General features: G+C 50.0%; 1 protein-coding gene across 11 annotated transcripts in view; it reads left to right on the top strand.

The window, feature by feature from the left end:
* Nucleotides 1-22,226, top strand: part of CUX1 (cut like homeobox 1) — a 362,228-nt gene that overhangs the window by 60,753 nt on the left and 279,249 nt on the right. For 9 of the 11 annotated variants that reach the window (XM_012758889.3, XM_012758893.3, XM_012758897.3 and 6 more), the window contains exon 2: nt 19,620-19,730. In XM_012758889.3, the coding sequence (XP_012614343.1) occupies nt 19,620-19,730 (111 nt within the window). Of the gene's footprint in view, nt 1-16,713; nt 17,057-19,619; nt 19,731-22,226 lie in introns of those variants that run through there. The other 2 variants (XM_012758888.3, XM_012758895.2) reach the window with 2 other exon arrangements.

The following is a 22,226-nucleotide window of genomic DNA, read 5'->3' on the forward strand; positions in this document are numbered from 1 at the left end:
TTTAAATTTTTAGACCATTAAAGGGCCTAAGACTATCTTAGATGAAAGGCTCAAAAAAATTAGCTTTAATATTTATTGTATGAATAAAACCGATAGGGAGGACATTTCCAGAGACCCTTTCTCTTTCTCCTTCTTCAGACAGCTGGCTAAAATTAATTGCAGGACTGAAAGCAGGCATGTTTGCTAGTTTTTCTTGTTCTGTTACTAGAAAATAACTCTTTAAGGGGGACTAGAAATGCTTAATCTCCTTGTATTTTTCCAGCAAGCTGTAAATTTTATAACTCACCCATATAATAAAAATGCTTGTTGATAACATCATGTTTTGATTTTTGATAGAGCAATCCTAATTTCTACTTTCATTGGAATTCCTTTAAAAATTCTAATCTAGAAAACAAAACCATGTATGAAATATTTGCCTTGTAAATGGAAAGTTCTTCAAACACCCCTATTCCAGGGCTGTGGAATCAAGCTGGCTGGCTCGTGGCCCAAAAGAAGCCTGGTAAGAAGTGTGTTTTGGGCATGGCCTGTCACCCTGCCTCTTGTGACGTTCTTTTCATCATTTGAGCAGCCAGGCATCCCTTTGGGCCAAAGATTCTCACGTAGAAAAATGGACAGACCCGGCTGTGTGCCTATGTTGATATTAATGGGCAGAAAGAGAAGGGGAGCTCTCTGTCTGGCTTGAGCTCTTGTGTTCCTCTCCTACGTTTGATTTCCCAAATTGGATTGGCTGTCGTGATTGAAAAGATTGTCAGCACTATGTAAATGAGAAGGAGAAGTGAAAGTGCATCTCATGCAGATAATTTCTATGTAGATAATTTGCCATAAAAATTTATATTGCAGTCCTTAAAACCTTCGGAGATTTAGTCTGTCTAGGGAAAGGTGATTTATATGGTATTAAAACACTTTTTATGTTCCAGTCCTTTAGATTTAATGTTTATTGCCTATAAAAATGAAATCTTCTTGTGGATATTTAAAAGTTTTGGTACTGTGTGAAATATATATTCAAGTTAGGAATGCTTTGGAGATGTTGTAAATAAGTGACAGTCCTTTGCCCCAAAGTCTGCGCTGTCGTCTGGGCCCACGTCTCCGCTGTGTGCACTTGGCATGTTGCACAGGCCTGGGGTGTCATCAGCAGGGCGAGGTTGCCAGAGAGGAAAATATTTTATGTGGCGGATCGTGTTGGTTTTCCAAAAAAATTTTAATTAGCTAACCAGTATAGAACTATTGTAATTCCTCAGAAAGTTATGCAAGGTGTGACCAGAATTTCATTCAATCTGCAGAACTACGTGAATTATGGCCCAGGTTTGAAGGAATGGAAGTACTCTGGCATTGCAATCAATATCTAGTGCAAAGCAGTTTGTAGACTTTTGCAGCCCTTCAGATTCCTAATGGGATCCTTTAATGCTGATCTTAAATAAAACTCTCATGAAGTAAATAAATTATACGGCAGGGGTGGCACTGCTGGGGAAGGGGGGGCCATTTAAGCATTTGAAGGCCTCCCGAAAGATGTCCCTTGAACTGACATGACAGCCCTGGAGATGAGTACCTGGTTTGATTGTTGAACTAAAGCGTAGTTTCTGTAGCCCTGGAGAGGGCTTCACTGGGCTGTCCCATCTGGATGCTATTCATACTCCGGGAGTGGTTGGCCACCGAGTGCTGGAAGGGTAGCCTTGCCAAACCTTGTTCCTTGAGCACCCATCCCAGGCTGAGTGGTAGTCAGCTTCCCGATTCTTCAGACACTGGACCTTTTAGAAACCACATGGGAAATGCTTTTCCTGGAGATTTGCTCATCCTCCCAAAGGTGGAACTAATCAACCAGGCCGCCCCATTACAGCCACCGTGAGAATCCTGTTGGCAAGGGCCATTGGGAAGCTGTGATCTATTAAGACTGGGGTAGTCTGGCCTGAGACCCTGGCCAGGAGAAGAGGCCGCAGGTGTGAAGACTTTGGCTGGGCTGTGTGGTTTGGACAATATTGGGAATAAAGGAAATTTGAAATTGCTGTGACAGGGGTTTCTTACTTGTCCATGAAGGTGGGGTATCAGTAAGCTTTGCTGGTGGCTGTCCTGTAGAAAGGGCTCTGCTCAGTGTCTCAGCAGCAAAAGGACCTGCATTCTTAAGAAATCTTGGAGAAGAAAGACTAAGAGAGCGGCTCAAATCCTGAACACCGCAGCGTGGAATTCATTGGTGCCCGCATAGTCCGTGAGTCATACCCTGCGCTCCAAAAGATGTCGCTGAGTTAAGTTTGCAGCTAGTCAGTGAAAAGGTGATGTTTGCCTAAGGTGAAGTTGAGCCAGTGTATAAGGAGGTAGATTAGTGATGCTCTGGGGGGCCACATTTTCTTACGTCACCAGTAAAGTGAAGCAGAGTCCAGGTTTCAGAAGAGCAGACTGCAGCCAGCTGGCAGGCAGGCAGACTTTTTGTCTCAGGTGAAGTCTGAGAAACAGGCAGGTAAGGGAGCAAGGGTAAGAAAGAGAAACACCGGGCACTGTGGGGACAGTGGCCGCACACAGTAGGTGTATAATCAGTGTGCATTTGTGCAAAGGTAAACGGGCGTGCAAGGGAATGCAGGAGCACTACAGTCAGCCTTGTGTAAACAGGCCCAGTGAACAGATTGCTGGTATTGCTTCCGACAGCTCTGCTCCTCGGGGAGAAGTGGTGAACTCACTTCAGAACTCTCCTTTGTCAGTTCCAACTAGACTCTCTGGAAGGAACGCGAACATTCCGACTTCCCAGTGACAGTGTGTGAAGTGAGGCCAGTATGCAGCTACATCTACTAATATTTTTGGTATAAATCAGTTGCTAAAATTAATTCCAGTCTGAAACTTGATGAATTCTCAGTCATGGAATTAACAGGTTTCAAATGAAAAACATTAGCTTGATTAAAAATAAATGCTTATGCTGGAAATTTGGAGACTGTCTGTCCCTAACAAACTAAATACAAAGTTTTTTTGTCTTAGTGGCTTTGTTTGCCTTTTTGTATTTATGGGAAGCGTATATATTCGTACCAGAAATTGACAGGCCATTAGCTGCTACCCACTCCTGGCAATCCCTGATCCCTTACGCTAGCCGGTATTATCCTTTTCGCATAAGGCTGGCTGTCAGTCCTTATGAAGAATAAGTGCAAACCTGTCTCAGTGGTGGCCCCCTAAACCTATTTGGTATGCAGGAAAGTCTCTGTCTCTGTCTCTCTCTGTCTCTCTCTCTTTCACACACACACACACACACACACACACACACACACACACACACACACACACACACACACTGCCTTAAAGGGCACCCTTCTTTCAGCCAGCATCCATCGCCTTATTACACCTTCCTCTGAATTTATATCGGGCAAACTATTTAGGACACATATGTGAAGCAGAAAGTGTGTTTCATTTTGTTTTTAATGAGGTTCCAAACTATCTCTGCCTGTCTTGGTCCTCTGGATGACAGCGTGGAGTCTTATGCCATTTGTTATTAGACATCGTGTAGCTTGACATCCTCGAAGTCTCAGCCAGCCCTGGGTGTGCGAGGTTAATACAGGAAAAGAGAAGGGGTGCTCTATTAAGAACTTAGAGATTCTCTGCTTAGTTAGATAGAAGATTTCTAACAATGAAGAATAAGTCAAGCTTTCTTATTTCTGCTGGTGTAAGTATCACAGCTCGGGTCACGGTAAACAGTTTACGATTTTCACGCCGAGTTTCAATGTTGAATAACCCCAGAATGTAGTTTGACTAGTCTGATGTTATCCTGCCCAAATCTTCGTAGGTTTAGCTGTAGGGCTGGAAAATTGAGTAGCCAGATTTATTTCCAGTGTGGTGGTGGTCTTAGGGTTTTGCTTGTTTGTGTGTGTGTGTTTCAAGAGGAACCTGTGTTCCAGGACTTGATGTCAAGTGGCAACAGTAATGCAAAACACTGGATGTTATCAATTGATTCTGTAAAGAAAAAAAAATAACCCTGGTGTCACTATAGTACCAGTGTTTGAGGTACACCCCCTTGGGCCCCCACCCAGCTGGTGCTGATGCAGTAGCACCCCAGCCCTCCCACCTGGCTTTCTGGCAACCCCGAGGGGTCGGGGATCCAGCGGATCCAGCGTGGGATGAGGTCACTTCAGGAAGGGCAGATGCACTTGGAGGGGGAGCCCATTCCCCTGCTTTAAACCACAAATGTCTTTTGATAACTAGTAAAATTGGCAAGCGGAATGATTGAAAACATGTGAGAGGTAACTGGATCTAAGTTTCAAGTAGTACATATTTGAGAAGTTTTCCCCAATGTAAAAGTTAGTCTTTAAGAGCCTTAAACTAATAAAAACAAGGAAATTCCATGTTACGGCTGCCACTCGGCCTTTCCATTTTTATTCCAGAAGTCAGATTTGACAGGTCAGCGGCTGGCTGGCTCTGGGATCCCCATGCGCGGTTAAAGCGGGAGGGATGAGGAGGAGAGCTGGCAGCCGCCGGGCTGGGGAAGTCTCGACTGCGTTTTGGTGCCAGGCTCATAATTCCGTTTTAGCATATCCTATTTTCTCTTCTTGGGGCTGCTTCCTGTATTCACTTTATTCGCTGAAGCTAGTTCAGGATTCTTTTAGAGACAATTCTTATTCCTTTCCTTTCTTGTGTCTTGAGGTCATTGCAAGTTTTACTTGGTGGCTGCCTTTTCACCAGGAGTTAAGGCTGGGTGTCCTGCACCCTTGCAACCCCATCCCATGGCCTCTCTGCTGAGCTGCAGTGGCTTTTAGCCACTCCTCCTGCCGATCCAGCCCACCTTTGCCAAAAGGATCACCCCAGAGACAGCAGTAGCCTGTTCAGCAAGAGAGTGAAGTCCATGCTCAAGGCCTCCCGCTAGGTGCCACCAGCCTGTCTTCCTGTATCCACCGCCCACCTTCCTTATCGACCCAATAGGTAATGAGTCATGATGGCGCCAGAGACCCCAGTATCTTGCCTTTTTAAGAAGCAGCCGTGGCACCAGCAACCTGAGGCAGCTGCTGAGTTCATTCCCTGTCGTGCCCCTGTTGCCCGCTGGCCATCTATCAGCTGTAGGCGGGTCGCACTGCTGAGCGTGTTCTGCTGCAGCGGAAGGAGCAGATTTAGGCGCAGAAAATAACTGCTTTCAAAATCTCACCCCGCTGCATGACAGCTGTGTGTGGTCCTGGGCAGGTTACTTTTACCTCTGAACACCAGAGTCCCCATCAGTGGAGTGGGCACAATAACGTCTTGTCGGATTGTCGTGCAGATTAAAAACTACGGGGGCTGCACAGCGTGAGTCCGTAAACTGTAGCTGCAGCTATTTTTATAACTTCTGCCCGTTCTGTGCCTTCTGGAATTGTCCCTCCTTGCCTCCTTCCTCCACATGAAATCTTGCCCTTCCTTAAGGCCACCTCTTGCTACCTTTCCCACAAAACCTTCCCTGGTCTTCTCAACTCCCAAGCAGTCTTGGTCTCTCTTCTGGAGGAGTCCACCTTCCAATTGTCCAGTTTTACTAAGTTGTGGACTCTCTGAGCACCAGCGCAGCTTGTGGGCCATTTTATTCCTTGTCTTGCTCTGCCCCCCACCGAGGGCCCAGCAGGTGCTCAGGAGCAATTTGGATCAGTGGACAGTAGGTTGGCAGAGGGGCAGGGTAGCAGGAGGGTAGGGTAGCAGAAGGGGTCTTTGGGCCATAGGGCTGTCCCATGGAAGCGATGCTCTGGGCTTCGTTGGCTCTTGTTTCACAGCCGTGTGCCCTTGCACACCTGTCTCTGAAACCGGACTCGTTCTTTCTTCTGAGACAGATTCTTCGTGATCCTACGGTATTCCTCCCGCACAGACTGAGGCTTTGCTCTTGGCAGCTGTGTGTGGAGTTTTAAGTGTCATACCGATGTGTAGAAATCCAGGGAAACCCATCAGGCAGACCCCTTAGGGATGGGGGTATAGCCAGGAGTAAACTGGAATATGTTCTTTTGTTTCAGTTCTTGGTAAAAATCTTGGTAAAAAAATTCGACTGGTGTGCGTTCCAGAATTATTAAGTAGAGTATACCAAAGATAATTGTTTTTGTCTTTTGATGATTGAAGATCTTGATCTTCATTTTGGGTCTGTAGCATATGTCATTTTCACATGGGCTTGGTCAGATGCCGTGCTCCCTGGCATAGGAGGCAGTGGTGCCCAAGGCCCAGTGTCCCAGAGTCCCTGTGGCTTCCAGGCTGTGATGGAATGACATAGGCAGGGAAGTGGCCCGAGAGTGTGACTGAGTTGGTCCCTGGTGCTGTGTGGGCGGTGTCCTGGTGTCCAGGCTCTGATGAGATGGTGACGGGTTGGGGTGGGAGGGCTCCTTTGTGTAGCTCACACTTTCCCAGGAGCTGCCTTTTGCCCCCCAAACCAGATCAGAATCCCTGTGCTCTCCACTGACCCTCAGGAAATCACAAGATGCACAGCACACAGAGGAGGTGGTGTATAGAGAGATGTCATTCCTGGGCCAAAACAAGTGGTGCCATTTTGCCATGTTTGATAGAGAAAATCTCCTTGATGTCTGTGTAATTAAGAGCTGACATACAGAGTTAGAGACAAACTGGTGATGAGAACTTGGTCTTGGAGCAGTCACAGAGAGATTGGGAACACTTTGTAACTGGCATTAATTTCCTGCCACAAGTGGCCTGGCGGAGAGAGCCTGGATGAAGAGGGGGCCGTCAGCGCTGGTCAGAGCTCGGAGCATGCTGGCAGCTGCGCCGACTGCGGGTGGTGGGTGTTAGGTGGGGGTCGTAGTTCGTTGTGACGGTGCTGTGTAATTGTGCATCCTCGTCCTTCAGTGCGGGTTCCGATAGTTTAGCAATAGCTATTTAGCTGGCTTTATAGGGTCTGAATCAAAGAGCCCTTCCAGCTGTCTTTTAGAAATGGCCCCTGGACAGGATGGCATGCCACTGACAACTGGAGTCACTGTTCTGGCGCCCAGAGTGGGCAGACTGGCAGCAGCACTTCCGGGACAGCTCATGGAGCAGCCCTTTGCCTCCCTGGGTGTCCCTCACACCTAGCATAGCCGAAGGGGAGACTCCTTGAGGATTTAAATGTCCCCTTTAAAATCCCATCTCTGCTCTTGGCACTGGGAGCTGTCGTGTGGAGTAACCTGTTGGTGCCCAGAGCCCAGGTTCGCACGGCAGCCAGCGGTAGCGGTGCCAGGAGGGAGTGGAGGAGTCACGTGTGGTGCTTCCTTTCCCTGCCGCACGAGTGTCATTCTGCGGGGCCATCTGGCTGGCAGCAGCTCTCAGCCAATGGCAGGATGTTGTAAACCTTGCTTGCTGAACATGGCACCGAAAATCTTGAAAATTAACTGCAAAAATAAAATCAAAGCTGGCGCAGAGGTGGTATTTCTTGGCCTGGCGTAAGCTGTGCGGATGAACTTGCTCTGCCTTGTTGATAGATGCATGCCTGTTACTGACTGGTTTGGTTTTTCCCAGGAGCCAGTTGGCATCTTTTAACTTTTTACTTATAAAATCCAGGCAAAAACATTTTGAGAGCTTTCTGGAGTTTTTATTTGCTAATTAAAATGTGAGAAGGGAACACAGCCACAGGTAGAGTTCTAGTGCAAGCCACAGCTGTGATTTAAAAAAAAAAAAAAGAAACAACCAAGCCCGACAGTTTCAAAATGAAGTTATTAGCACTTCACCTGTAACTGTGATAGCTTTTAACTTTCATGATCTGTCTCTTAAGCACCCACCCCCTGGCGTTTACAAAAAAAGGGAGTTAAGTGTGGAAGTTGAAGTAGTTAATCCTTGAGGAAGATAATAGTAAGAACTATCATTTCTATGGAACTTTTTTAACTTGTAAAAGAGTTTTTCTTGTTCTCTATGTCATGTTGTTTCCAGTGACCCTGGGAAGTAAGGTAGGTGGTATGTTTTACAGATGAGGAAACTGAGGCTGAGGAAGCCTTGGTGACTTGCCCACGTTCCCTTCGTGAGGACAGCTGCGTCCAGGAGGGAGCCTGGGCTGCGCGAAACGTCCCTTCTGCTTCCTGGAAGTCAGCGATGCACCTGGCCGGGGCGGCCCCAGCTCCATGAGAAAAGGGGCTGCGTGAAAACGCGCCCAGTACTGGGTTATGTGCCTTTCTCCACGTGTAAAATAATTAAGTAAAATCTGCTTTAATTCTGAAAGTCATAAGCAGCGAGCTGCCCACCAAGCCCAGTTATGTGGTGACCCCCCACCCCCAAAAGCGTAGCTGTCCCCGCACAGATGCACTGGCTGGTTCGTTTTGATGCCTGTGTCTGCCCTGGCAGATGTTCGTGGCTGAGCAGCCCAAACAGGCCGCGTGAGCCACAGGCGGGCTCCGCCGCCAGCGCCTCCGCCGAGCGGTGGAAGAGGGAGCCTTTGCCAGGGTGGCTGGTGCCCTAACAAATTGATTCCTGCCAAACAATAGAAATAAATATTTTCAACAGACAGAAATTTTGGCTCCTAAAGGATTCAAATTAAAGGCTTATTTCTGAAACAAATACTTTAGGAGGAAAACATTTTTACCAGTGTAGATGAGATCAGAGTCATTCCTTTTGGCAGCAGCGTAATTATTTTGAGATTAAAACACAATGGTTTCCCCATCCCTGCCTCATTTTTCACTGATGAACTTGCACCGTATTTGCCGGAGAAAGGAAAAGTGTGTTCAGCTGGAGTGTGGGGAGGGGGCGGTGGTGTGGTTTATTGCAGACAGCCTCAGCTGTGGGGTCGCCAAGATCTGGATTCAGATCTTGGCCCGGTCCCCTCCTGGGCAAAGCCAGTTGATCATCTAATTGTCAGTTTCCTCAGCCAGTGGGGTGGCAGTGTCTGCTTTGTAGGGGTGAATAACGTTGCCCTCAGGTCAGTGCTGGCCTCGAGAGATGCCCTCAGGTCCTAGGGATCTCTCGAGGCCAGCACTGTCAGCGAGAACTTTTTGTGTTGGTGGGATGGTCTGTACCTGTGCCACCAAATACAGTTGCCACTAGCCACACGTGACTGTTGAGCCCTCGGAGCGTAGCATCTGCAACTGAGAAACTGAGTTTGCGGCCAGTGGCTGGCTACCACTTTGGATAGTGCAGTTCCTCTTCATCCACCTCATCGGATTAGTTGGTCCCTGGGTTCCAGCTGGTTGTTGGGTCAGCCTACTAAATATTGCTCAGCTCTGTCTCTTTCAAGGTTCTGGATACAGCTGCAGAGTTTGGGCCCATCTGTTCTCACTGATGTTCAACCTCTGTCCTGCAGCCAGAGTAGTGGGGCACTTCCGTCAAGCTTGGCAGAGGAATGAAGAACCCTTTACGAACAGTTCTTTCTTTTCTTTTTTTTCCTCCCTCCCTCCCTCCCTCCCTCCCTCCCTCCCTCCCTCCCTCCCTCCCTCCCTCCCTCCCTCCCTCCTTCCTTCCTTCCTTCCTTCCTTCCTTCCTTCCTTCCTTCCTTCCTTCCTTCCTTCCGTCCTTCCGTCCTTCCGTCCTTCCTTCCTAAAATGGGGTCTCACTATGTTACTCAGGCCATACTCAAATCCTGGGCTCAGGAGATCCTCCCGCCTCAGCCTCCCAGGTAGCTGGGACAACAGGCTCACACCACTGCTCCAAGCTGATATTGCTTAGTTTTAACAAGTTCCCATTTGTCTCATAATACATACTAAGTCTAAAGAAAAAAAAAGAATCCATGAAGTCAAGGGGTCTGTCCCCTCTGCATCTGTTAGCAAAGGCGAGTTGCATACATGTGGCACCTCGGTTTCTTCAGCTGTGAGACCAGATCAGCAAAGCTCCTGTGGCCGCTTCTCTCCGCAGCTGACCCTGAGGCCCACAGGAGGGGCAGTGTCAACAATGGGCCAGGCCTCAGCAGGCCCCCCAGCTTGCCAGTGTGGCTCTTGCAGGGGAAAGGGGTACTGTGGCCTGGGGAAACACAGGAGGCAGAAGACACGGGGCCCACTCAAGGGGTCCCACTTTAACCCAGGAACGAGACAACCAGGGGAGAGTGCAGTGGAGAACCCAGGCAGACCTAGATCATCCCGCCCCGAGAACCACGCCCCACATGGCTCTGCTCAGGGCTCCGTGGAGAAGGTGAAACTTGGAGAGGGGTGAATCCTGCCATTTGGAGCCGAGTGTGTCTGCAGGGCTGAGGCTGGCAGGCAGAATTCTGTCGTTTTGAGATACAGCCTAAAGAGAGCAGTAAAGAATACTGCTTATAAAATGAATGTTTTTGTAGCTCAAAAATGGTCAAATAGTAATTTCATACAGTTCAACTAATCTGTACAGCGGAGTCCTTCTCTTTCGGGTTGAGAGGCACCCCGAGTCTCCCTGCCACGGTGCTCCAGCCACGTGGCCTGCGCCGCCCCATATTTCATTATTCGTCCCCGAGACACCGTCTCTCACGTCTCACCATTTAAATGAGAGTCTAGCGAGTATCACATGCAGTGCAATGCTTGTTGGATACATCTGGCATTTTTTTGTCTTGGCGGAGTGGGTTTTTGATGGAGTGAAATAGAAAAACCCAAATCTTGGTTCTCTATTGAAATCTCTCAAGCCTGAGGAATTCACAAAAAGGCTTGTAGGAAAACTTTGTACTCAGCTTTTGTTAGACTAATTTATTTGTTTTTATTCAATTTAATGAGTAGGTAATGTATTCACTTGGTCCAGAATGAAAATTATACACACACACATTGAGAAATCCTGTCCCACCTCTGTCCTGAAAGGGGCAGCAAGTAAGCACTGTGCTTGCTAGTTTCCTGGGGGTGTGATGAACGGATTTGGCAGTGAACCTTTCCAATGCAGGCCACAGGTAGTAAGTATGTACTGGATTAAATTGTTTCACTTGAATTTCTGAAATTAGGAGTCATCTCTCATAATCTCGAAATACTGAGTACCTGTTAGATGTGTAATACCATTTTAAGAGTTTAAGGAGTGTGGGAAAATAATCTGTATATGAGGCGAGGTCAGGTTGAATAGCAAAAGGAAAACAGAAACTGTCTTCGAGAAAGTCTTTGCTGGTGATCTTGGGCATTTTATCTTAATCCTCATCACAGTTCTATGAGGTGTGTCATTGTGTCCCCATTTTAGGGTATATAGCTTGCCTGGGTCGCAGAGCTGGGAAGGAGGAGAGCCAGTAGCCCTGCCCATGGCTCTGTCCCTGGGCCCGGGGCTCAGAACCTCTCTCCGTGTCTTTCCCCAATAGAGAGCAAATGCCGAATGTGGTATAGTAAAATCGGTAGTAATGAACCGAAATGAACATGGTCTTTTCCCGCTCTGTGATTTTGAGAGAAAGACTCAGCACACCTAGGAAAGCAACATGGCATTAGGAGTTTATCTTTGTGAAGCTATTTTCTAAGCATGCTCACTCTCCTCCCAGTTTGGGAACTGTTGCTACCCTGCTGATGTCTGTGGGGCCAAGGGACCACAGGTGTCAACCACAACGGACATGCTCTAGGTTCCTATATTTCTTCTTGCTAGTCCTATGGGAAGTAGCAGGGTAGGTGGCATTGCACCCATTTTGCAGATCAGGTGGCTTGTTGACGACATTCACCTAAATGGCAGTGGGAGTCCGTATTCACACTGGTTCCTAGGATCAGAAATCAGTGCCCTTCCTTCCGCACCAGCCTGCAGGTGCCTCCTCCTCACTCCTGGAGCCAGGACATTCTCCCTTCTTTCTCTAGGGTACTGGGAACAGGACCCACTCTTGTGGTGGGAAAACCACCCCATAAACACAGCCCCCGCACGCCTTGGGATCTGGCCAGGAGGTTTTGTTCTGTTCATTCAGCCCTGACCTCCAGGATGGGAGAGGAGGGCCAGCTGTGCAGAGATTCCCAACAAGGGCTGAAACTCAGTGTTTCTTATTAAGCCCCCAGATAACTAGAAACTGGATCTATAGGCAAGCGCTTGCTCCTTCACACGCCTGTTGTTGCTTGATTTCTTGTTCCCTGAGTTGGACAACGGCAGAGAGACCAACCCAGAAAGCTCATCGTTTGTCCAGAGGATGCAGCCAGTGTTCGCAGAACACTTTCTCCCTGCCGGGCTCTGTGCTGGGTGCTGCCAGCTGTGGGCTTGGCCTGCCCTGGGGAGGACAGTTAGTAGTCCCATTGCTGGAATGGACTTTTGCACTTTTCCTCTCCCCGTTTCCTGTCCCCATTCTTACTGTGGAGCTGTGATGAAGGTGACTTTCCAGGCTGCAGGGAGGGCTTGGCCAGCCTGGCTTCAGTGGGGGAGGGGCCCTCTGGAGCACCAGCTGCAATTCTCTGAGACTGAGCTAGAAGGAGGGTGTGGGTCCCCCAGACCCCCAACTGCCCTCCTCAGCCCCCACAACTTCCTGGAAGCCTTGCCAGTCTGCAGAGTCCCCAAGTTTGTCCCCTCTTCCCTCCTATGGGAGGCTGGCTCTCTTCCTTTCTTCCTCTGGGTCCCATGCTGATGCTGTCGTCTTTATGATGTTGTTTTCTGATTTTTTCCCTCCAAACCCTTTCTACCATTTTTCTGAACTTCTGTTATAGAGTTAGTGCATTTTCCCTTTTTTTTCCAAGCTTTTTCTCTCAGCCAACACTGACCACCTGCCTGTGACATGCCCCGGCACTCTGCAAAGTGCTGGGGGGCCCAGGGTGAGCAGAGCGCAGGCCTTGCTGTAGCCCACGGGGGCCAGCGTTAGCCCCAGGCGCAGGCAGAGTGCATGGGGACGAGGACAGGTGTTGCGGGAAGGGCCAGGAGCGGGCACACACGTTACTGCCTCCTGCAGTGAGGCGGGAGGGGTGGGGAAGTGGTGTTTGAGCATTTCATGGAAGAGAGAAAGGTAAAGCCTCCAAGCCTAGGGAGTAGCCTGTGCTGGCGTCCTAGGGGAAAATAAGGGGACCCAGTCCTCGGGGGCGTGAGGAGAAGGCCAGCTTGCTGGTTCGGGTCTTGGGGGGCCTTCTTGGGCTTATTCCAGCCCCCTCGTGAGTCACAGATGTCTCCTGAGCAGGGAATAGCGTGTCCCCTTTCCTAGAGGCAGGTGTCCTGGGTCAGGATGCCTACTGTGGCCCACACGTCCGACATCACATCACAGAATGACGAAGCTGTAATTCAGACTTTTGTATCATGTGGTGTGAGTCAAAGGTTGTGACGGGGAAGGATTAAGTGTCTGAAAAACATTTGGGAAGCAGGAGTTCCGACCTGGCTATCAACCTAAACTTAGAAAATAAATGGAATCATTGACGGTCAGTTTGGGAATCCTACAAGGCGCTCTTTTAAATGGAGCCCACTGTCTGTCCACACACCCTTGAAGAGGACAGAGTGAACTTCTGGGGCACCCTTCTGGGAACGAGGGATCCTAGGTACCTGTCAGTCCTTCAAAGGCTAGGTCTCATTGTAGGAGGAAAATGAGATTTTAAGAGAGAAATGTTTACTTTTTAGGAGTAGACATTACATTTACATGCACAAAATGTGAAAGGTACCCAAGTGGAAACCTTAAAGGACCCCCACCCCTTGCCGGGTGCCCCTATGTGAAATTACCGGCATCTTGTGCTTGTATAGCCTTCCAGAGACTTCTCTGTATATAGAAGCAAATTACATACGTATATGTGTATCTGGGTATCTGCAGTGGAGTGCTTGTGGACATATTTTGGGGAGGTAGTTTACATTTCTAATTGAGCACAGTTATTTTCGCGCAGCACCCCCACCCAGCCCCTTTAACCACTTACATGCCAAAGCCAGGCTGGCTTCTGCTCACCGACAGCACTTTCCCGTTCCCTTGTTCTGCCTGGGTGGCCGTGATGAGGCTTGTCCTTGCTGTGTCATGTGCAGTGTAGTGCTGGGTGCTGGGCGAGCCCTGATGGGGAAGAGGGTGATGGAGATTAAGCCCCTCTCCCCACAGGCCCCAGCTAAGACGGGCATCTCTCGTGAAAACTCAGAGTCGTCTCTTGCTAGATAGTGTTTTATCGCTTTTCTAATCTCTTCTTCTGTTGTGTTCCACGGCCTGGTCCCTGTGTCCTGTTGTTCTTTCATGCCTGCCTCATTCCCTCTACTGGACTCTGGGCACCTGGAGGTCAGGGTCGGCTTCCAATTCCTTTGTGCGTTGTTGGAGCCCCCAGCCTGGTGTGGGTTGCTGGTGGCAGAATGAATTGGAGTCTGAGGTCAAGTGTGTGGCTTTGATGGTACAGAAAATTCACCTGGATGAGGTGTTTACTGTGCCAGGAGCTTGAGATGCATCATCTTAATTATCTCCAGAGAGGGGAGGTCACCTGCCCACAACCACACAGGTCACAGTAGGGATGGAGCCTGCATCCCAATCCAGGGTTATGTGACGTCACTGAACGAAGGGTCTTCAGATGTTTTCGGTAGGGGGCTGGGACGGTGATGGAAGGAGGATGGTGGGTGGGTTTGGGCCCACCACCCCTTTCTAGCCAGAGCACCTGCCATTCGTCAAATGATTCAGTTGTTGGAAACAAAACGAAAAATGCTCTCAGGACTACCCAGCGCAGGAACCACACTGGCCTTTCCCCTTTTGCACCAGCGATCTATTTTTTTTCACAAACAAAAACCATTCACAATTTTCATATAGGATGTGTTGCTTGATTAGTTTGACAGATAATCCCTAAAGAAACACCAGATGAATTAACTCTTTGGGTTAAAGTTTGAGATAATAAAATGAGGATATTAGCGTCGCCTATGTGGCCGGCCCAGGCATGTTGTCCCCACCACCCCAGGGGTGCTGCAGGGAGGACGGCTGTGGAGCCTTTGTATCTGCAGGGACAGAATCTCAGAGAAAGATTCTGAATCTCAGAAAGACAGAATCTCAGAGAACGTCGTAGGGGCACTGTAGGACCCCCCAGTTCAAAACCAACAGACAGCTGGCAGGCATACTTTAAAGAGCAGCAGTTCCAAACTGATCACTGACGTTGTTGTAAGACTTATTATGTTGGGGGGAAAATTCTCACAATTTCCTTTAAATAGGCAGCTTGTTATAGGGTAGTTGTTTTTTTTTTAATTTTTAATACGTCTTTAATACTTGGCTGAAAGGCTGGAGTTCAGGCAGAGAGAAACTTAATATGTTAAGAGCTTTGCCCTTTGAGAATCTGTCAGAAATGGAGAGAAAATATCGCAGAAGTTATAATCAGTGGGGAAAACAGGATTCCAACCATCCACCGTTCTCGGGCAGGACACCAGCGTCTCGGAATGAGGCTGCCTCTGCACACAGCCCTCGCTTTCGGAGATGAGAGGAGATGCCAGCAGCTCAGCCCGGCTGCTCCCGTGGTGGATGATCCTGGCCTTGGCCTTGGCCCTGGAAGCTCTTCTGAGGAGGGCACTGCCCTCTGTGGCCCCCGTTGTGTAGCGGCCTTACGGAAAGGGGAGAGGGGCACCACTTACAGAGTCTACACCTGGGCTGCTGCAGCCTGACGACTCAGGTCGGGGCTGGCTGAGGCCCAGCGAGTGCCAGGGGCCAGGTCGGGGCTGGAACCCGTGCCGTGCAGGTGCAGAGCAAGGTTTTCCCCTGGACCCCTCCTATCCTGATGTTAGTCACCATCATCACTCAGGAAGATAGAAGCGCACTTTCTGTGTTCAGGTCCTTGCCAGACAAAATATTTTCTCAGTAAAATTTCTGGTTCTTTCAGCCTTGTTGGAAGTGCCAGGTTCTGAGCCTGTTGTCAGCTGTCCGACCTCCCATGACCTGAGATCTGGAGCAGCCCTTGGGTGTTTCCAGCAGGAGAGAACTTCTAGACCAGGTGTCCTCAAACTACGGCCCAAGGGCCACATGCCGGTGTTTTTGCCCCTTTGTTTTTTTACTTCAAAATAAGATATGTGCAGTGTGCTTAGGAATTTGTTCAGCGTGCGTTGGTTTTTTTAACTATAGTCCGGCCCTCCAACAGTCTGAGGGACAGTGAACTGGCCCCCTGTTTAAAAAGTTTGAGGACCCCTGTTCTAGATGGTTCTGAGGGGTCACCCTCCTTTGCCTTTCCCTGGGGGAGTTCTGGCTGGGCTGGGGGTGTTTTCGGTGGCGGCCGCCGCCTCGTTAGCACGCCTGAGACTGGCCAGTGGGCAGCACGTTGTGCAAGAAAGCAGCTGCTGCTTGACGGGGGACGTGCTCACCTCGCCCTCTGAACCCCCAGACAGAGAGGCCGTCGCTTCCAGGCCCTGGCCCCTGCAGGTGGACACACTGACCTCGAATGCAGAGGCTCCCGTGTCGCAAGGTTGTGTGATGGACACATTACATAACGTGTATTTCCATAACTGGGTGCATATGTGTTTTTTCCCATTAGAAGGATTTTAAAAGTTAATCTATATTGCAGTTTTTCCAATTAGATAATACATGCATATGGCAAAATAATCAAATCCCTCCTCGTGGGCCCCTCCTGAGAACCAAGCACGGGTACAGATTTTTTTCTGTGTCCTTTTAGAGATAATCTCAGCCTATGCAAGCATATGTGTAGATAAACATTGTTTGCACTTTGCTTTTTGGGTTGACTATATCTTGACGATCATACAATACACGTAAGACTGTAGATTTTTTAAGCATTGCAGAATAATCCGTGAGCGGCTATGCCAACAGGGAGTTGCTGGACATGTAGGTTGTTGGTTCCAGGGTGTTTGCTCTTTATGGCTTTTTAATGCCTTTCAAATGTGGGCACCCTGTTTTTCCCTTCTTAAATGTGTCTTGTGACTCATGGGCCAAAGGGTCTGTATTTGAGTCCCCACCCCCACCTCCCTGAATGCATTACATTCCCCTGTTAATGTGTCATTATATTTGACACTTTGAGTATAGACAGGCTTGGTAGATAATAAAACAGTATTTGGCTTATGTTTAATAGCTGTCTCCTCCCTGTGCCTGAGAACGCCTTAGCGTCCTTCAGAGGTATTTGGTGATGCCACCCCCCCCTCCAAGGGACTCAGTCAAAATTGTGAGCCTTAAATCTGACCAGCCCGGTCTGGGGCGGTGGCAGCTCCACGAATTGGTGGCAGCTCAGCCTCTCCTCCTCGCTGTGCCAATCTGTTTCCGTGGTGGCGGGTGGCAGCACAGTGTTAAATTTGGAGACCCCCATTGGTTTCCCATGCCGACCTGCATATGTCTTCGAGCGTGGGGCAGGGAGTGCGGTGGACCCCTGCCGAGTCCCCGACTGCCAGCAGCAAGTTGCCTCCGGTGAGCTGGTTCTGCAGCCCCGTGATCAAGGTGGGTCTGCCTCAGTCGGGCCACCTGTTTCAGCTTAGCCCGCCTCGCTCTGGCTTCCTGACCGGTCTGCCTAGGGAGGGGCGGATGGGCAGCCAAGGGGGACAGAGGGGCCTACAGACCCCGTGCCCTTCTGGCATCCTCCACAAAGTGTCCTCCACTCTCCCCACCTGATGGGGGAAGGCTGGGGCCGGGGCTGGGACCCCGCAGTCACCTTGGTGCATGCAGCATCCTGCACCTGGCCGGCTGGAAGAAATCAGCAGATGCCCACTGACTGGGTGACCACCGCCCAAGGCTTCCATTCAGTGGAGGAAGCAGGGACCCTGTGGAAAGCAGTCCGTGTTCTTTTGTTTTTCTCTAAGTTTTCTGTGTCTGTGTGCGATTGGAATGAAACATCGACTTTTTTTCTTTTTTGTCATATTTCAATATTGGCTTTTTCTCCCCCTTCTCGAAGTCTCCTTTTATAACTTCTTCTGCTGCTGCTTAAATATAGATGTCGAAGTCCTCCTCCTTCCCAGATTGTTTATATTTCTGCGGAGCCTTCTGCTCGTCTGGGACTGCTCTTCTCTCCTCCCCACTCTACCACATTGGTCTCCGTTGCTCTTTTTTCCCTGCCTTCCCTTAACTGGGATGCGTTTCAAATGTGGTCTATCAAAATGTTCAGTGTTTCCCTCTTTTCTGCAATAGCTTTGACATCTGTTCTTGAATCCTAGCCCACGTTATTCTTTAGGACTTGTTTGCCCAAGGTTTACTTTAATGCCAGAAATACTAAGGGGAGAGTGTGGTGTGGTGGTTTCTCCCCCCATCGCTGGATTGTTAGGGTTTTCTCCCCCCTCCCCTCCTTTCTAAACTCTCTCCGATTTCTGAGCTGACAGCACGCTGGATGTGTGTTCCAGCACTCTGTCATCCTGTCTGGCAGTGGCCCACCCCGTAGTGGCACTGACGAAGCGTTTACAGCAGGGCTTACAGACTTGCTGGGTTGTTTCCACCGAGAAGGCAGGCAGGTGGGACTCGGTGAGGTGGGCGGAGAGGGGTGGAGAGAGACTCTGCTCGCTTCCTGGAGGTCTGGTCTGGTGATGATCCCCGGCTTTGACCGTCCGAGCCTTTCTGCCGGTGCCTCATTGGGTTTCTGCTCTGCTCGGTCGTAGGGTGGTGTTCCCTGCCATTGAGAAACCACTCGGAGCAGCCACCTTGAATCTAAGCAGAATGTGCTGCCGTGTGTCTTTAGTCACTGAAGCGACTCAGCAAGAAAACAGGCCTTTTGGTGGCTACGGCAACGTGTCCCTGTCCTCCTGCTGTCAGCCTGGAGCACCATTCTGGGCCCATCTGCTGCAGGCTTGTTTGAAACAGATTCTCTTGGCAGCTCCTCCCAGAATTTCAGAGGCCAGGGCACGGGTTCTTGGATGTGCCGAGTGTCAGTTGGTTGTGCGTGGCAGAGGCCAAAGCCCTCGGGCCCTGGCAGGTCCTCTAGTACGGCACCCGCTCCTAGTGGTCCTTGGAGTTCCTGGGCGAGTAACACGATTTGAAAAAAACTGCTGCTTCCAGGTGCCTAATTTCCGAAAAGTTTACAAGATACTGGAAATAATTATTCTTGGAATTAACCTCTTAAAGGTCCCTCTTGAAAACTAGTAATAGGTTAATGGTCCCAAACATGCTTGGCTTAGAGGAAGCTCACAATAAGTATTTGTTGAATGAGAACAAATCAAGGCTGGGTGTGGTGGCTCATACCTGTAAACCTAGCACTCTGGGAGACTGAAGTGGGAGGATCACTGGAGGCCCTGAGTTTGAGACCAGCCTGGGCACAAGCAAGACCCTGTCTCTACAAAAAAAGAAAGAAAGAAAAGTTAGCCAGGCATGGTGGTGCATGCCTGTTGTCCCAGCTACTCAGGAGGCTGAGGCAGGAGGACCACTTGAGCCCAAGATTTTAAGGTTGCAGTGAGCTAGGATAACCTCACTGCACACTAGCTGAGGTGACAGAGTGAGACTGTCTCAATAAAAAAAAAAAAAGAAAGAAAGAAAGAAAACAAACCAACTCAGTCATAGGGTGGTTTTCCCTGCCATTGAGAAACCACTTAGAGCAGCCACCTTAGATCAGCACACACGGTCCCAGGCTCACACGTTGAAGGACAGCCAGGCAGAGTGCCCCGATAAGCGGGCAGAACTTAGCATAGGGACCAGCGCCCTCCCGGATAGCTGGAAGAGGTGCTTGTGAAGAACACATAGGAGCAGCTCCAGGGAGGGGTGTGCATTGGCCTGACTGGGTTTAGCAGGAAGATGTTTCTGCGTGTTCTGTTATAGGAGTAGAGTCATGCAGGGGGTGGGGGGTGCATGCAGGTGCGTGACGCACCAAGCGGGGCAAGTCTGGCTGTCTCAGACCAGTGCGCGTGGGCTGGATGGACTGTGTCCACCCCCTTCCTGCTGCCCCCAGCCCCTCCTCTGCCAGTGAGTTAGAAATCCCTGGAGCCACCGGGGTCTCTCCCCAGCGTTCTGGTCAAATGCAAATATGATCTCCTCTGGTACGAGGCGCAATTACAATCTTGCTTTTCCTTTTTTGTTTTTCTCACAGAGAGAACTCGATGCCACCGCAACGGTATTGGCGAACCGGCAAGATGAAAGCGAGCAGTCCAGAAAGCGGCTTATCGAGCAGAGCCGAGAGTTCAAGAAGAACACTCCAGAGGTGAGGTGGGGTTGCCCTCGAGCTCTCTTTGAAGGGGTCTTATTATTCTGGTGCACACTCAGACAACGTGTCCTAGGCATTTCATTTCATCAAACATGTGGCAAACAGCCTGCTCTTTTCTCCGATGTCCTCAGCCGCATCCCAGCAGGCTCATGCCACCACGCAGGCTGTGGGGACATGGCACTTGATAGGTTGTCTGGAAATAAAGCCGAGCTAATTCCAAATGCAGATACTGAACAAGCTGGGTACGTGAGAGTTTGTGGGTAGGTGTGTGGATGTCTCAGACCCTCGAGCCCAGCCCAGCCTCTGTCCCCATGTTGGGTAGCATGCCACCAAAGACTCTGCGGGGCAGAGGGGCCTCGGGGCCTGCCTCCCCGCCTCCCTGGTGCTGGGGCAGGCAGAGTGTGTCTGGAGGCCGCACATATCTGAGAGTAGACACTTGCTAATACTTCTTAAAGACAGATAGTGAGTCTACAAGGGCCTTTTAAATGCCTCTGTGTTTCTTCAGATAATCTGTAAAGGGCACTGGGAATGTCCTTGTCATCTGCTCCTTTTTTTTTCTTGCATGTATGCATTAGGAGGGCCCATGTTGAGAGTCACTGGGACCACATTTTCCTAATCTGTTTCTAGGTCCCTTTTCCCCTTCTGTCTCTATCAAGGTGTATAGTAAGAAATAAAAAAGAAGTAAGAGTGTCACAGAGGGATGAGCAGACTTGGGCATTGCTTTGGTGGGGGTAGGCTGGGGGGTATCTTCTGCCGGTTGGGCCATGATGGTTCCCTTGCCGTTGGCTCGGACCCCAGCCTCTGCACTTCCCCTCCGATGGGAGGGCTCCCAGGCCTTGGTTATCCTCCCACAGCTCTCAGTTCTTCCATGTAGGACAAAGGAACAGGCCTGGAAGCAAAGCCACTTTCTAGGAGAGATGCCCCTAACTTGTATAATATGATATTTTTAAAAAAATTAGGTGTGAATTAAAATTTTAAAAGTAGACCCATTTAAAATGTTTTGAAGGAACTTTGTTGTTGAAGGAAGTACTATCTTAAATCATTTTGGAAAACAAGTTATGAACCCTTATTTTTAGAATAAGTGTTTTGGAAGAGAGCAGGGTAGGAAGAAAGAAGGTTCCAGTAGTAGACACACCCAAGAGGTTCAGGTCTTAGACCACTGCTTACCCTCCGTCTCCGCCCGCCCCCGGGTGTGGGTCTTCACGTCTGCTCAGAGCAGAAACTCCGCTCGAAGTCACAGCCACTCGGGCATTGCCGCTCCCTGTGCCGCTGTCGGGGTGGGGGGGTGAGTCCCTGTTCTCTCTGTTCAGACTGGTGGGTAGAGGCAGCAGCCAGCGGCAGCCTCTGCTCCTGTCTCTCAGCTGCTGCAGAGCAGACCTTCCCAGAGGGCCCAGTTGTGGGGTTTCCTGAGCTCTCGGCCTTGCCTCTGTTTCTCTAGGCTGACCCGCTTCCTGCCCATCTCTCGATCCGCTCTTGGCGCTATTCCTATATCTAGCTGTGGCCGTTGTCCTGTGTTCTCACTGCCCTTTCCTTGGTGACCAGATGTCCTGGGGTTTCCCTAGAAAATCCTAAAGAAGAACAAGGCCATCCTTTTGAGGCGACAGGCAGCAAATAAATACAATCTGTCATAAGTCGGCGGGGATGGAGCAGAGAACGGCATCCCGAGTAGGCCTCAGAAATCCCAGACTCCTCAGCGGCGAATGGTGGTGCCTGTGGAGGAGGATCGTCCTCCCCTCCGGCTGCCTGGACCCTAGCGGGGCTGGTGGGTGTTGATCCAGCTGCATTGAGCCTGTCCCTCTGTCGGCACCCAACAGGCTTGTCCTGCAGGAGCTAGCAGGCAGCTAATGTAGCTCGTGTTGAATCCCACATCAGTTACTCAAAAAAACCTTGCCTCAAACTTTGCCTTTTTATCTTCTTCTAACCCCAGTAAGCGGAAGAGGCTCATGGAAGGTTAGCCTAGTTGATAAATGGCATTTGGGGCATTTCTTTTCAGGGTACCTGAATAGACATTGTCTTCCGTGGGGGCCAGAACCCCACCTTGAAGGGATGGAGGGGGTGGGAGGGGGCCGTCGTGGTTGTTCCCGGCCTGACTTCTGCCAGGTGGTCACAGCTGGTGCCTGCTTCCTCTTCTTTTGCGGCAGTAAGGAGGGTCTTCCTGTGGCACTAGTGTCTGGGGAGGCCGGGGGTGGGGCTTCCCTTGCACTCGCCTGTCTGAGGATCATCCTGGAAATCTCTGTGGGGCCCCGTGGGAAGCCTGACCCCAAAGTGACCCAGTTCACTTGTTCTACGGGCCAGAATCTCCTGCCAGATATTTTTAAGCCACTTAAAGTCAGAGTGGTGGTGAGAGCTGGTAGCTGTAGGCAGAGTCCTCTGGGATGCACAGGGGTGCGTGTGGGGCTCTGACAGCACGTACGTGCGTGTGCATGTGTGTGTGTGTCTCCTGACAGCACATTGGGGGCAGGGCTCTGACAGTACGTGCGTGTGTGTGTGTGT

The sequence above is a fragment of the Microcebus murinus genome, chromosome 19, assembly GCF_040939455.1.
Source record: "Microcebus murinus isolate Inina chromosome 19, M.murinus_Inina_mat1.0, whole genome shotgun sequence".
In the NCBI taxonomy this organism is placed as follows: Eukaryota; Metazoa; Chordata; class Mammalia; order Primates; family Cheirogaleidae; genus Microcebus; species Microcebus murinus.